At 30.5% G+C, this 16,900-nt stretch overlaps 1 protein-coding gene across 1 annotated transcript; it reads right to left on the reverse strand.

Moving 5' to 3' along the window:
- Positions 1-2,716: 2,716 nt before the first annotated feature.
- On the reverse strand, positions 2,717-11,127 carry LOC111614634 (fibrous sheath CABYR-binding protein-like). Its single transcript, XM_023356002.1, has 2 exons — positions 10,889-11,127; positions 2,717-3,914 (listed from the first exon to the last, which is right to left on the reverse strand). Exons 1-2 carry the CDS (start codon positions 11,125-11,127, stop codon positions 2,717-2,719), a joined length of 1,437 nt encoding a protein of 478 aa, XP_023211770.1.
- Positions 11,128-16,900: the final 5,773 nt, after the last annotated feature.

The following is a 16,900-nucleotide window of genomic DNA, read 5'->3' on the forward strand; positions in this document are numbered from 1 at the left end:
GCTTGTTTGTTGTGGCTGATATTTTGGCAGGAAAGAAGAGCAAAAATGAATTCCCAGTTCCTCTTCTTTCAAGGTTGAAATACTGTCCATTATCTTCAGATGTGGAACGCTTTTTCTCTGCGTATGAATTAATTCTCAGTGACAAATGTTGCAACTTTTCTATTGAAAATTTGGAAAAAGTGCTTGTAATATATTATGAAGCTAACTATAGGAAACAGATCGAATAAAAAATGTAAAGATAATTGTTTGTCTACTTTTGTGTTTGCATCATTCTGAATACGTGCATTTTTGTTTGGAATACATATGTTAAATAATTCATCGTCCTGATAAGTAGGTGAATTATTCATTGTGCAAATTTTGACCGCCTATTTTTTGTTTATAAAGCCTAAACGACGGAATTTAAGAGCTTGTTTTAAGCGCTTAAAACGCCACTTTTAAGGGCCTAGATGTCCGCTGTCTAGTCATGACATCTGACTATAGTGAGCTAATTGTCATTTGTTTCTAATTTGCTAAGTTCTTGCTTAGATGTCATTTAATAAATTTAATTTTTGTTAAATTCAGAATTATCTAATAGCAAAAAAAGGAAAAAATGTATTATACATAATTGCTGAATCACGTTATATGCCAAGAGATTTTTAAAAAATTTATTGATAGAATCTATATAAAATATTTTTCTAATTTATATTTTTTCCTTCAAGGAATAATAATTATTCATAATCAAATAAATATACAGTAATTAATCCTTTATTAAAAGATGATTCGAGAAATATCCAATGGAATATCATTATCGCGCATGTATTTATATTTCGACGAACTGCTAGTCGAATTCGAAAAAAAAATAAAAATAAAATGGAATCTGATCGAAAAACCGTTATTGAAAAATATTTGAAAAAGCATAGAATTGAAAAGTTATTTGAAATGTTTTTATCTCAGTTAATCATATACCAACCGGGTAAGAACTCGACTGTGAAATTAAATCAAATGAAAATCCTTAAATATATTTCTATTTTTCAGAAAATCCACAGATATTTTTAGCGGATTTTGTTCATAAACTCATTTTGGGAAGAGAAGATAAAAGTCTAATTCCTGTTTTATTCACTGAGAAAAACATCGTTTCGTTTTTTAACCAAATGGATATCAATAAAACAGGCCACATTACTCTCGAACAATACGATAAAGGTAAGGTAAGGATGCCGAATATGAGATACCATTTTTATTTTTGACTATAAAAAAATAACTATTACACTTGGAGCTTTACAAATTACAATTTTGAATAGGGAATTTAATATATTTAACAATATAATTGCTATTTAGTCCTAAGCATAATACATTTTTAGTTATATTAGATAAAATGAAAAAAGTCCGAAATCACGTCTTAGGTAAATGGTCTCCTATTATGAGATACTAGGGGTACCCCAGATTCTGGACAGTCTTGACCCGTCCAGATTCGATCCCGAGTCCCCCAGAGCGGTAGGCTGTCACCGTGACCTCTTGGCCATCCGGCCTTTTCTGGGGTATCCTTAGGAACACCGAATTGTTTTGATGCCTTTAAGTAACCTGTTTGATTGCTCCGTACTGCATCTACGGCTCGTATCATGGCACTGTGGTGCCAGGTTTTCCTTTTAATTGGGGCCATCTAACATTTCATATATGAAATGAGATATCTCATATTAGGAACCCTCATGTGTCTCATATTGGGAACACATTCAAATTTTACAAAACGGCTGCCTACTTTTTTTGCTGACAAAGAAAACAAAAGTACTGCACTAATATCGTGAAATTGACCGTATAATTGATACAATGAATGTAAATTAAAAGAATTTAGCGTAATAATAACGTTGTTACATACCTCGTAAACATTTAATGTCAAAAAATTTGTTTTGTGCTTTTGTGAAAATCTGCACACCCACGATCTAACAGCACCTCTGGCCAGCGTGCACTGACACACGTTTGGAGCTATTGCCAGGACGCTTCGGAAAACACTAGAGCCAAATAGTTGCCGTTAATAGTTTGGCCAAAACCTTGGTATCTCATATTTGGCGCCTATCTCATAATAGGCATCTTTACCTTATAGAGAGTTCCTTATTGTAAATCTTGTAGATATACTTGAAATTACTGTGACCGTATGTATAACAACTTATTATATAGGAGAATACTTTATTTCTGGTTCAAATATGCGAAATAGGTGCTATAGGAGTCCATAGGACCTATCAGTGGCGTGCCGTCCATGGAAGCTGTGATAGCCTGATTCCCTTGTATTTTCTAATATACATGTTGTACAGTACAATTATTTTTATATTTTAACGTACTTTGAATTAATTAATGCGATTATAATAAAATATTAATTTTATGTATCTTATTACAAATTTCTTTACTACATGTGAAAAACAATGATAAGATTGTTATCATTGTTTTATATCTATACTTATATTATAGAGGTAATGTTTGTATGTATGTATGTTAGTTTGTATGCAGCAGGTAATCTCCGAAACTACTCATCCGATTTCAAAAATTCTTTCACCAATATTTAGAATGGAACTTCAGGGTGGACATAGGCTATATATTATTCCGTTAAACATGGGGGATGGACAGTTCTTTACGGTAAGCCTTACGGAAAAGGTTACCGTAAAGAACTCTGCTTCTATTTATACCATTTTAGATGCAGTTTTTTCCGTTTTTGATTGCGTTTTAATAGAGTACGTCAACAGAATGTACACTAAGAAGGGATNGATTCATCAACGATATAGTGTTTGCTTTCTTCTTCAGAAACATCACATGGCGATATTTCTTTTGAATCAGATCTTGAACTGAAAGGTGAAACTGAAGGGGAACGCTGAGATATTTGTTTTTGTTGTGTAGAACATGGTGTTTCTTTTTTTGATGGAATGTAGCAACCCGAGTCTCTCTTTTGTATACTATGGCATGGTGTTTCCACTGCTTCAGGAGTGCCGCATGGTGTTTCTACCTTTGGAGGCGTTCGGCATGGTATTTCTGTTTTTGGAGGTGTGCGGCAAGGTGAATCTACCTTTGAAGGAGTCCTACTTGGAGGTGTGCGGCAGGGTGAATCTATCTTTCGAGGAGTCCGACATGGAGTTTCTGTTTTTAGGGGTGTGCGACAAGGTGATTCTCTCTTTGGAGGAGTTCTGCATGACGTTTCTGTTTTTGGAGGAGTGTAGCAAGGTGATTCTCTCTTTGGGGGAGTCCTGCATGGAGTTTCTGCTTTTTGAATTAGTGATTTTTCTTTTGGCGGAGTATAACATGGTGATTCTAGCTTTGGTGGTGTTTTCATTTTTGTTGTCACATTTTGGGTTTTATCAACTACACATGATGGAATTTGAAAAGTTCTTGAATCGGATATCACCGAAGAATCTGATACTTCTACATAACTGAATATTTTACTATCCGCTGTCTCTTCTGATATTATTTTACTTGATAATGAAGAACCAGCCAGACATTTTTCTAAAAGTTCAGAACCCATCGAGGACCGAGAAATATCATAACTTTTATTAGATTCGGATCTCTTTACATCTTCGCAAATTGGCGGTTTATCAGCAGAATCAGACGGAACTTTCATATATGAAGATGATGCAGATTTCATTTTATCGCATGGTGAAAGAATTTTACTTGATGATCTTATTGTAGAATCAATGCATGTTGCATTTGTTAATGTATCTTGCGATATGTTTTTTTCGATAGGAACGCTGCTAGATGTTTCATTTTCACAAATATTTTGCATATCAAAAGAAGAACGTTGGCTGCTTAATCTTTTGGATGACTGGGTGCCACTCTCAGTTGCATACGAAGAAGTAGTTAAGGAAGAACTACTATCTCTAGCCTGGTTACATACATTTCGGGCTGCCACATTACAGATCGGCTTATCACTTTGCCGAGAAACTCCATTTTCATCCTCACACCTTTTGTTTTTATTCTTTTCATCCATTTCTTTGAATAATAAGTATTTTTAAGCAGCCAAGCTGTAGCTATGTTTAATGCAAAACAATGTCTCCCGAAAAATTATATTGTTTCGATAATTCTTTGTCAGTATTTTAATTATTGAATTTATTTCTCTTTTGACTTAATTCAAACTTACAATCTGGTTTGGTTTAAGACAGTCCTCTTAAACTAAAAATAAATATTTATAATTTAGATGAGAAGGTTAAAAATAAACTAAGCACGAAATATCAGAATTAAAAAGACCAACGATAACTACCTGATATTAATATTTTTAAACGAAGATAATTGAAGAAAAATAATAGTGTATAAATAATAGTTTAATAGTTTAAAGATGTAGAAGTTGTGAAGTCATAACTTTTTCCATTATACCCACCTATTAATAGGGGTATAATAGGTATAATAGGGGGTATTCCCCTATTATACCCAGACGGCCAAGACAATTAAGGAGTCAGCCCATTGCTCTGGGAGATCTGGGATCAAATCCGAACAATAACTTCCCAAGAATTTTTCATGTACTGTACTGTACTGTACATACAATCCGTTCCAGTTATGTCGAGGGTCCATTGTGTGCTCGATCAAGCCCGTATGGAAAAAAGGCTCCTTTATTGCTCAAAGGATGGAAAGAGTCAAAAATGAACTAGTAATTATTTATTGTGACATGCCACAATGCCGGGCAACAATTTAATCATATTTTAAATTTCTTTAATTTAAAATATATGCTCTCCACCTCAAATTATTAGTAGTGTTTGCTCCTGTACGTTATACTTTTTCTTTAACAATAGAGTCGTGCCGGTCTAACACCTTTCAAGGGAAACTTTTTGGATTGGAATAATGTGGCTTTCGGTTTGCATCAGAAGTTCGCATATAGTTAATCGGACCTCCTGCCCCTAAGGTTTCCATATCTGGTCTCATGTTTAATCTATCTAACTCTGTTCTCGAAATTGAGAAAAGACAGACAAACGGACGGACGACAGTGGGAATTTACAGGTCTACAATTTTTTCAAATTGCAGCACAAAAACTTATCCATATTTTTCGTTTACTTATCGTTTCATCATTATTCCTAATATAAATTAGCCCATCAGTGGCGTATACTTTTCCGGGTTTTCTTCCCAAAACAAGGAACAGTTTCTCATAGAAAGTCTTCCCGGAAGGAACCCCTTCAGCAGATTGCTCTCATGTTCTCTTGCCTTATCCCACTAAACAATCAATCAGTTATAAAAATTGCGTTATCGTGATACGTAATTCCCAATTTCGAGTCCACAACTATAAAGAGACAATAATACAAAACAATTACGAATCGTTAATCTTCATTAGTCTTAACAGATAAAAAATTACGAATATAGACAAATGATTTTGAGAAAGAAAACATCGCGGACGTGTCTGAATACAGAGAGATTTTGAAAAGGAATAGAATATTTTAAAAAATATAAATATTTTAAAAAATATAAATATTTTAAGTTTAATATTTGTAATTACTACTTGGATTATTTTCACAAATAATATATAAACTGTAGATATATTCAATATAAATTATATAAAATACAACTTGATGATTTCATTTTTTATGGCGCTATGAGAAAAGGGCCCTATCATAGTGGAAAGCGCCATGATAGGGCCGTTTCTCGTGCGTTTGGACCTGATGGGCCTGGAAGAAACAATTTTTCTTTCTATCTGGCAACTTGATATATCTATGGTTCATATAAAAGTATTATAAATAGGGTTTTCGTATAGTATCCAAAATGAAGACATGTCCTCTATTTTGACTTTAATATTTATATCTAATTACGTTTTGTTATTGGAATCCAAGAATTTTTAAAATTATTTATTTCTTCAATTAAATTACTGTATTATTTTTTCTTGTAGTTTCATTGATTTCATGTAAATTATGTTTTTTTTATATTTGATAATTCTCGCATTTTTAAATTTCTGATTGAATTATTTCTTTTGAAATTTTATTTTGATTTAATTTCTCTTCTTCTTCTTTAAGTTTTAATGTTATTTCGTTCATAAATTTTTCTGATTTTTTCCGTTCTTCCGCGACATCATTTTGCATCTTTATTTTTATAAATAGATCTATTGTTCCCTTAGAAATCCTAATAATAACATCTGCAAATAATGTTGGATTAAATTACTGTATTATTTTTTCTTGTAGTTTCATTGATTTCATGTAAATTATGTTTTTTTTATATTTGATAATTCTCGCATTTTTAAATTTCTGATTGAATTATTTCTTTTGAAATTTTATTTTGATTTAATTTCTCCTCTTCTTCTTTAAGTTTTAATGTTATTTCGTTCATAAATTTTACTGATTTTTTCTGTTCTGCGACATTATTTTGCATATTTTCTTTTTCTGTTCTTAAATCATTTAATTCCTTTCTAACTATTTTTATTTCGTCTAAAGTACGCTTAATTCATTTCTAATTTCTAATAATGAACTTTTCTGCAGAAGAAATTAAATATATAATTAAATTTTTTATGTAAATTATATAACAATAAGAAGTTTAAGATATGTTATAGTAAATTATAAGATTCAGATTAAAATTGTGCGAGATATTTTCGTGAATCCTTTCTATATAAGTTTAATTAATTAATACCTTTACTACAAGGCTATAAGTAAGTGTGTATACATAAAGTAATAAATAAATAAATACGAAGATTATGACATTATACACGTTTGGTTTGGTTTAGTTTAATGGGATTCGGCAACGCAACACATGGGCAATCTGCCAAGGGGGATTCCTCCCCAGTGGACTTTCTAAGGAAAACTGGCTGTTAGACACGTGAAACAAATGAAGAAAATTCCACGTGGCCAACCCGTTGGTGAGGGCGAACTCGTGTCAAATTATTAGTGTTCAGTAGTTTAATCTACTCTGCCACTGGTGAGCCATTTTTTATGCGTAAAATCTTTATCATTCTAGCTAACAAAGTCATTTAAGAGTTAAATAGCTAGATGATCGAGTCGTTAAGATATCATCCTACCACTCTAGGGAAGCCGGAATCGAATCCAAGCGAGCAACTCCCCAGGAATTTTTCGTGGATGGTGCCAATGACCACTAAGTGCACTAAGCACTTAGTGGCCATTGTATGCTTTGCCGAACCCTCGATAGATATATGGAAAAAAAGGGACCTTCATAATATCCAAAGAATAAAAAGAGTTAACAATGGATTTAAAAAATTAGTAGGTCTGATATAAAATTATAAGAGTATTGATGAAATTTTTAAAAGAAATTTTACTTATAATACGTTTAAATATTTTTTCCTTTACTGTACACAATTTAAATGATTTTTAAAATGTTTAGAGTGGTTGCTTGGTGTGATACACCTTTATGTAAGATAACCTTTGTAGTTATATAAATCAAATATTATAATATAATATAAGGGGTAGAAGTACGAAATAATGTAATAATCTTAATGTTTGTGCTTATTTTTCCTCAGTCAACCTGCTAGTATACAATAAACACTATATTATCGTGAATACTGATTATTACAATTAACAGCAAGGAGCCATTCGAAACAACAAAATTCACTGCATTTTTAGCCGATTATTAGAATTATACCATCGAATATTAATATCTCTTGTGTCTTTTGTCAAAATTTCCCGAAATTTTGCAGGGAGGTTTTTGTATTAGGAGGATTGACGCTATTAAGTTTTGGTGGTCAAAGGGAGATAAAGGAGGTGGTCATGTGTCATATCTCGAGTGGGATGGAACTTAATAAAAATTTACTTGATAATAATTAATAATATAAAATCTCATAACAGATGGCGCTACACGCAATTTTAACTTTGAAACTTTTGTAACTCCTTGCTGGATATTTTTTATTAATTAAGTTATAAATTGATTTGATAGTATTACTTAGTATCAATATTTAGAACAAGGAGGCCTCAAAAGCAGATTGCGTTTGGGGCCCACCAAATGGCCGATCCGCAACTGTATAGTTAATTGGTCTGCAATTTGAAAAAATTGTAGACCTTAAATTATTTATTGTGAGGATGTCACAATAAATAATTTTTAATATATGGCATACAACTTTCAAAATATATAAAGTTGTATTTCGAAATGTTAACTTTAATAGTTTATTATGATAACAACGACATAAAAAGACAGAAATAAAACAGTAAATCTAATTTTTTTAAACTGAATTTTGAACGAAAGCTAATAGACAACCATTTTTTCGCAAACAGGCAGTTGGGCCACTACAATGGTAGGTGTTTTTTTATGACTTTTGGACGACAATATTGCATTTTTGTTTTCCTCTTTCCACACTTGTCCTATATTAGACTCAGAAATTTGGTCCCAGTATTAAATAAATGTTATTCTATATTTTTAGCTTTCAAGCATTTGAGTGATTTAGAATTTGATCCGGATCCTCCTCAACACGAGTCCTTCAGCATTCCTCTCGCTATCTTTCTACATAATGTGTAAGCGTATTAATTTTTTGTTTTTATATCAATATACATAAAAAGCAAACTAATAATTTCTTTTTCAGAAATGAAAGTTTGAAGAGATCTATGACTACGTTTTGAGATAATTTAGCTTACTATTATTCACGAAAACTTTTGTGAAGTAGAATGTAAATAAAATTCTAAGCGATGAAAATATTTTTCGTTAATTTAAACGAATCAATTGTTCACAAACATAAAAATCCATACTTATAAATCGGAAGAATGGAAAGAGCCGTTCATGTCCAGTCTTTATATAAAATACACACTTTGAAAATCTTTTTCAAAGTAAACGAAAAATTTACGATGATAGAACTGAAAAAGATTTTTTTCATAAATGAGCAATTCAATTTATAATAATTTTCTAACATTTGTTATTTAATATTACTTTCCCGACTGTTATACGGTATAAAAGAGGGAAAGTATGGGGATTTTTTCCCCTTTATATAATGATGATAGTGTGGAGGCATGCTTTTTTTCAACCCATTTTCAAGCTTAACTCCTGTGTCTTTTGTAGAAAATTTCAAAATTCTGCAGGAAAATTTGTCTATTAGTAGGAAATGCTTTTAGAAATTTTCAGGAAAGTCGGATCATCGGTTCGGGAGATATTAATTAAGGGATAAGGGCCAAAAAGTCTCAAAAAGCTTCCAAATTATGAAAGTTTTTAAACTCGTATAAATGTTTAGTTTACTAAAAAATATATCTATTTATTTCGAAAATTATCCCACTCCCAATATTAACGTTTTTTGATTATTTTTAAAAATAACTTGATAGAATAAACCAGTCGAGTTACAGTATACATTTTTACTTTCCCGGCTGTTATAAATAACAGAGAGAAAGTATGGCGATCGGTCAAAAAATGACCCCTCTCCCAAGATTTTTACATTTTGAGCTCAGGACACCTTGAAACGTCGAGAAATGCAAAAAATTCGGTTTTGTATGTATGTGCGGGCACGTTCTGTTCACTGTCTTTGAGCTTAACAACTCCTGTGCTTTTTGTCAAAAACTTCTGAAATTTAGCAAGGAGACTTGCTCCTTAAGGGATTGATGCTGTTAAATTTCGGTAATTAAACGTCGAGGGATGGGGAGATAAAAGGGGTCGTGTGTATCTCCAGTAGGATCGGACTTAATGACCATTTTACTCGTTATTAGCACTTACCATTTTTATATAAAACCAGCCCTACCCTCAAAATTAGGTTTTTTGCCATTTTATAATTATTAAAAATAATAAAATATAACAACAGATAACGTAACACACGCAGTTTTAATTGTTGCCGGGAAAGTTAAGGGACCTCGTTGCTAAATTTTTTTAAAATGGTTTGAAAAACTAACATTAAAAACCCAAACTAATACTGTAATACACTAAACGATCATTACATTAGGAACACCTGTCCAATAATGGGTGGGTCCATCTTTCTGGGTGATCACTACTTGCAAGCGAATTTACAAGATGCCGAACATCCTCTACTCTTAAATCGACCCACGCTTACTCGAGCAGTTTTGTCAGTTCGTGCATATTTTGCGGAGGAGTGTATGACAACCTCACCACACTTTTCAGTATATCCCAATTGTGTTTAATAGGCTTGCAGTCTGGTGACTAAGGCAGTGTGTAGAATTCATTGTCATATTCCTCTAACCATTCCCAAGTGAGCCACTCCTGGTGCATGCGCGTTATCATGTTGAAACAGGGCATCTTTGTCAAGAAACATAGCCTGGAGATACGGGTGTGAATGATCATCTAACAGGTCCCTGTATTGTTCATCATTGTGGAATGACGAGCAATGGCCCTAGCCTTTCCAAGAGAACAACACTCCCCAGATCATAATATCACTACCATCAGTGTGGTTCAGTATGAAACAAGACTAATCTCTCTAGACCAGTGGTTCCCAACCTTTTTTCATTAGCATACCCCGTGACATGTCATATCTCTAGATTGTACCCCTCATTTAAGAAATTTAGTGAGTACCCGTATTGTAAATTTTACATATCGTAACTTTAAATTAAAGAAAAAAAAGTAAATGAAAAAATGTATAATAAAGTTGTGATTGTTGCAAGGAACATATTTTACCTAATAATTTGTTAATACTATTAGTTTGTGATACATAATATATTATTTTTTCTGCCATAATAACTAACTTTTTTCTGTACCCCTAGGGGTATGCATACCACAGGTTGGGAATCACTGCTCTAGACCAATGGTTCTTAAGAACCACTGCTGTAGACGATCTTCTTCCACAAGTCCTAGGTCCAATATGGCTTTCTCTCACCCATGCAAGATGTTTGTAATGAAGCATGGTAAACAGAGTCACCTGTGCAGGTTGATGGCTATTGAATCTCAGCTGATGCAGGCATGGTTATTGTTGAAACACATCTGCCTTGTACTGGTTGATAAGCTTGTGTTGTACTGGTGGATAAGCTGTTGTACTGGTGGATAAGCTGTTCTGCCATGGCACATTTTTGTTCAGATACCGGTCTTGATATGTGACACACACCTGGGATCAACCACATGTGGCAGGTCACTGTATGATATTCTGGATGTTTGCACATGATCCTTCCACTCATGGTACACCCTGGACACTGTAGTATGAGAACAACCAACTAATGCAGCTGTTTCAGAAATACTGGTACTCATCCTGTAGACCAACAATCTGCCTGTGCTCAAAGTTACCTCATTTGCCCATGACTGGCCAGCAAATTGTGACATAACAATTACAGGATATCCCTTTACCATTTCTGAGATGGTGCTGACATGGTGTTCCTAATGCAGTAATTGTTCAGTGTATAATAAAATTTAAATCAAATGAAGACTTTATTTGATAACGTTCAAACACCATTGAACTCGAGAGCAATTTTATCAATTAGTTCAACAATAAATAGTCTGAGATACAAACTTAAAATGCATAGAAATGCATTATAAGTAACATGACCAAAACAGAAAATGCAGCTACATGTAGGTAGAAATGTACAGCTCCTTTAGTGAGAATGCAGATGATACAGACATGTTAAAAATATTTTTATTTTAAATCTTTCAATATAGCTTCATTGTAAATTAATCTTACTATTAATTTCAACTTTTTATAACTGATCAGAATTTAGAAACATTAAAAGAGGGCACCTCTTGTGAACATACATTGTAAATGTATGTACTGTACAATTCATTTATTTTATTAATCAAACTCGTATTTACTTTTAGGTTATTTTAAAATATGCAAACAAATTACAATATTTCATATTTAAACACACCTTTTAAACAAGAAAAAAGTAAAATTAATATAACTAGTAAATTTTTATTACTGATTATTTTATTTTCAAACATTTTATTATGTTTATACTTCAATAGAAATTTACATTACAATATTTTCTTTGAAATCTAAAGAAATAAAAATTCTGATAGAAAATACATTATAATTTTGATTTTCTAATAATATTAACCTGATGTAGAAAATACAATTTGATTTGTGGTACATTATTTCAAAAACACATTTACTATTTGAAGACTGTATTAGAAAATGTCCTTATGTGAGTTTATTCATATTGCGAATGATTTGGTTTCGATAATCACTTGAGTTGGTATGTTCTTTTTTCTCAGAATGAGGATGTTTGACTTAGTCCGAACTCTAATGGGTGGAAAACTTAGATAGTTTACTGAAAAAGTACTGTATGCAGAAATCACTTCTACAATCTCGTGTGTTTCTTCATATAACACGAAAGAACTACTAAATGCAGAACGGGCATCGAGAAGAAGATGAGTGAATTTCAGCATATCGGCACCTCCTGGCGTCAGACCTTCTGTCTTATTATACCTAAATTAAATTTAAATATTAATAATATTCTCTTATCAAATAAAAAGCAAAAACATAAAATATTTTAAGATTTATTTTTCAATCATATATTAAAATAAAATGTATATGTAGGATTGTATAGATGTTTTACTACCAGTAGAACTATTACAGCTTGAAATATTTTTTTGTGATGTTTTTGTTATAAATTTGTTCTGTTATTAATATAAAAATGATTAAAATCATCTGATCAAATTTAACTTTAGGAAAAAAATTTCTATAAATCACACAATCTAAATATTTATTCATATTATTCACTCTATAGGTTTTTAAAATATCAAATTTAATGTATTATCTCGAATATTTTATTTTTGTTTTCATTTTTCACTCTTTCTGCCCTGTAGGTATTAAGAGGGCTTTTTAGTCATATTCATTTTGGTCTTGTCCACATGATGTGGGATGGAACCTATTTTAACCTGGACAGACCACTCATGAAAAATTTCTGGCATTCTTTACCTGTCTTGATTCAATCTCAATGCTCTCAGAGCAATAGACTGATGCTTTTACCATCTCTGCAATTTGTCCACCAAATCTTGAATATTTATTCTTTAGGAGAATATTTTCTAATAAATTTTAATATTGCATTTGCAATCTTGAAATACTTTTTCATATAAAACAGCTATTAAATAAATTATTTATTGTTGTTGAAAACAATATAGTTTCTATAATCATTTAGATCGATACCTTATTTTTAAAATATCTTAATATTTTTCTATCAAATAATAGTTTTCAAATAATTAAAAGCAGCTCTTTGTAAATGTATTGTAAATACAAAAATACCAAAAATACAATATACAAAAGAAAATATATTGCTTTCTTTGTGTATAGAGGCTTCACGATATATAATTCCTTCATGTTTATGTTTTAATAAATTCTATTTGATAATAATTTACAATTCTTAATTTCTCTTAATTTATAACATTAAGAAGAGGGTTGCAGTTTAGGATTTGGATCATTTGATCAATCCCTGAATTGTTAACTGTTCCCTTCTCTTCACATAATAAATTAGCAATAACGTTCATTGTATTGTATTATATTTCATTGAAATGAATGAACAACAAGTTTTATTGATAAATCTCATAAATTAAACAAAATTAAAATTTTATGATATTAGACATTATTTACTTGTGTGGTTATATTCTACAAAATTGCCAGAAAAATAAAACTGAGGATGTGGAAGAGAAAACTATGGTGAAAAAATAATGTTAAGCTTAATGATAAGCAACATAAACTGCCATAGAGTTTAAGATAAAAATATTAAATATCATTTAATTGTCTTTTTATCCATTGGTTCATTACATTTGTTAAAACATCATATTGTATATATAATAAAATGAATAATTAATTAAAAGAAAATATATTTTATGAATTTTACATTTTTTATCTATCTTTTATTTAAGATGAGTTTCTCATCTATTGTATAACAAAATGATAAAAGTACATTTAAGATTAAATTAGAAAAAAAATCAGAAAATAAAGTGATGATAAAATTATAAAAATGTTCTAAACTGAAAAGCATTTTACTGACCATTTTATTTNCAAAAATATTATGTAATTTTAGGGTCTTTAAATTGACTGGTGTTGTTTGTTAAACGTGTAGGATTAAGCTATGAGTACTTTTTTAAAATGGCAACAATTTCTCAGATTTTGCTATAACTTTTCTTGTCTAATTCACCAAAAAGAATATGAAAAGTAGAAAAAAAATTAATTTAACAGAAATTACATTTATAATAATAAAAAACTAATAATTTAAATTTAAAATTTTATTTCTTATTTATTAACAACAGTCAAATGATTTCTAACAGATTTTGTTGGATTCCTGCCCATTGGAAATTGAAAGTATGTTTTTAATTGGCTATCAAATGTAAAACTGTAACTTTCAAATCAACTGTAAAACTTTCAAATTTGAATTTCGAAACTAAACCATTCCAAAATTTTAAATTTCCCATTATTATTATTATTTTATTTAGATGGCTATTTAGAGCATTAAATTAAATTCTTAATGATATTTATGATTCAACATATATTAACATGTTAATTTTCCAACAAAATCTTTTTAATAGCAAACACACTAATACATTCAGATATTTTCAATGCATTTTGAAGATGAGATGATTGCTTAGAATAATTTGTAATAACAGTAAAAAGGATTCTTATACTAAAATAAAAAAATGTAAATTATCACAAAGTTAAAAGTAAAACAAATTGGATCATTGTAATGAAAATTACTTGCAAAACTAAGAAATATGTAATTGAAAATATTTGTATTTTCTTTTAGTTTACAAAAATATATGATGTATATAATAAAAAAATCGGTGATATGTAATCTACAATAGTATAACATGCTACCTGAAAGCAATAAAACAAAGTAACTACAGACATGTCCAAAACTTATGGCCAAAACACAATTGGCTAGTGGTGACAGCCAGAAAAAGTCTTGGTGATGAGCCTGCCATGCCATTGTGAATGCTGCATTGCAGTTTCAGGAGGACACATTCCATACTAACAGGTCTCTTGCCTGGATAAACACTTTCCATCCATTCTCCACCTATGTTGAATACTGTATGTATTTTTTTTCACCAAAGACTTATTTTTATTGCTTTGATTTGCAATTTTACATGTTGTTGTGTATTACCCTGTGTTCATATACAAATGTCATCCATCCTTAAGTTTTGGATGTGTGTATATCAATGGATATATTACTTATACTTTTTCCTTATTATTAACTCAACTTAACCAACTAAATTACTATTAAAAGGAAAAATTGAATTTAGAAAATAGCAATTTAATAAAAAATACTAATTTATTGAGAAATTTCATGCTTTATAATAGTGATAATTTCTTCAATAACAAATAATTAAAAAACTAATACAGTAGAACCTCGAAAACTCAGCTCTCGATAACCCGGCACTCCGGATAACTCGGCCACTCCCTGGCAGGGCAAAAAAATCCTTAGTTTATTAATTTTCATTATAGACAGCTTTATAAAAGTATAAAAGCTCTCATAAAGTATTTTTCTGAGGTCTGTCTTATCAGGTAAATTACTGTACACAGTGTATTCATTAATTTTCATTTTCATGTAGGCTCTATGCCTTCATAAAGGACGTACTTTTCCTTTGTTTAAGGGTATTTGAGCAGTTTATTCTCTGTTATATTCTCAAGTAAACAATACATACAAGTACAGTACAGTATTTTCTGAGGAAACACTCGTACTTATTTTTTTTAACCCCATTCCCGATAACCCGGCATTTTCACAAACTCGGCCACCCTTCGGTCCACATTAGGCCGAGTTTTCGAGGTTCTACTGTATTAATATGTTTATATTTATTATAATTAATAATTTCAAAAACAGTTTGAATATGTTTAGCTAATAATAAACTAATTTCCTATTAGATTAATTTAAGATTTTCATTTTTTAATAAGAATCTTATATATATAAAATCAATTAAAATTATTTATATCAGATCATCCCATAACTAATGCTATTTTCATATTCCCATTAGCTTAAACATGTTCTCTTGTTGAAAAACAAGAAAAACAATTGTTGTCAAGTTTTATGGAATTATATACTGTATAAGATATTTATATTCTTAATAGACATTGAATAGTGAAAATAAATATTTTTGCTTAAGATGAATCCTGCATAAACAAAGAAGTATCAGAAAAGCATATTAGTCATATACTTTATGAATATAAAAAAGAAAATACAATAGTGCTACTGAAATTGCATAAAATATTCAAGAAATTTAAGGTAAACATAGTTTGTATGTGAAAAAATATCAAAGATAGTTACAAATATCAAGCTTTGGAGAGTGTAACTGCACTACTAGATTATGTCGTGATAAATACATGATCTAGATGTCTTATTGCAATTGATAATGTTCTGTTATTAACAGAACTTTAAAAGGATTATTATACAACTGATGAAAAATTTATCCAAACACAATTCATAATCTTTCACCATCTATTAATATTTACAATTTGATAAAGTATTTAAATTAAGAAAGTCTAATGCTGTAGGAATTGTCAACTGACAATATAAGAAAACATTTAAATACTTGCACAACTCTTCACTCATGAATTTCAAGATCTATTTTTGCACTGTTTAATGACAATGATGAAAGTTTTAAATCCAGCCAATATTGGAATCATGTAGAACCAGCTAAGCCACAGCCAAATTCTAAATATTTACTCTAAAATGTTTTGCTCAGTATATGATAGGATAAAGTTTATATGATACACTAAAGTTTTACTACAAAACCATGTAATCACTATCCAAATCTCCAAAACTATGCAAATAACTAGATTCCATGAATACTGCATTAAAAGAAAAAGTCTTCATCGATTAACTAGAAAAGAATCATATTCTACCATAGCAATGTACACCTAAATCACTTCTACAAAACTTGGAGCTTAAATGAAAAAATGTTCATCCTCCATATTCTCTTGATCCAGCATCTTCAGATTATCACCTATCTAGGAATCTGAAAAATTATCCTAGCAAGTAATAAAATAACTTTTTACAGAACCTGAAAACCAAGTATTTTCATCTTTCTTTCAAAACAATCTGAATTTTCACTTTGAACATTCAGCTATTCACCTAAAAGCTGTTCACTGCCTTATTTAGGCAGTAAACAGCTTTTAAGTGAGTAGCTGAATGTTATT

The sequence above is a fragment of the Centruroides sculpturatus genome, unplaced genomic scaffold, assembly GCF_000671375.1.
Source record: "Centruroides sculpturatus isolate CEXI.00-Female unplaced genomic scaffold, Cexi_2.0 scaffold2192, whole genome shotgun sequence".
Lineage (NCBI taxonomy): Eukaryota > Metazoa > Arthropoda > Arachnida > Scorpiones > Buthidae > Centruroides > Centruroides sculpturatus.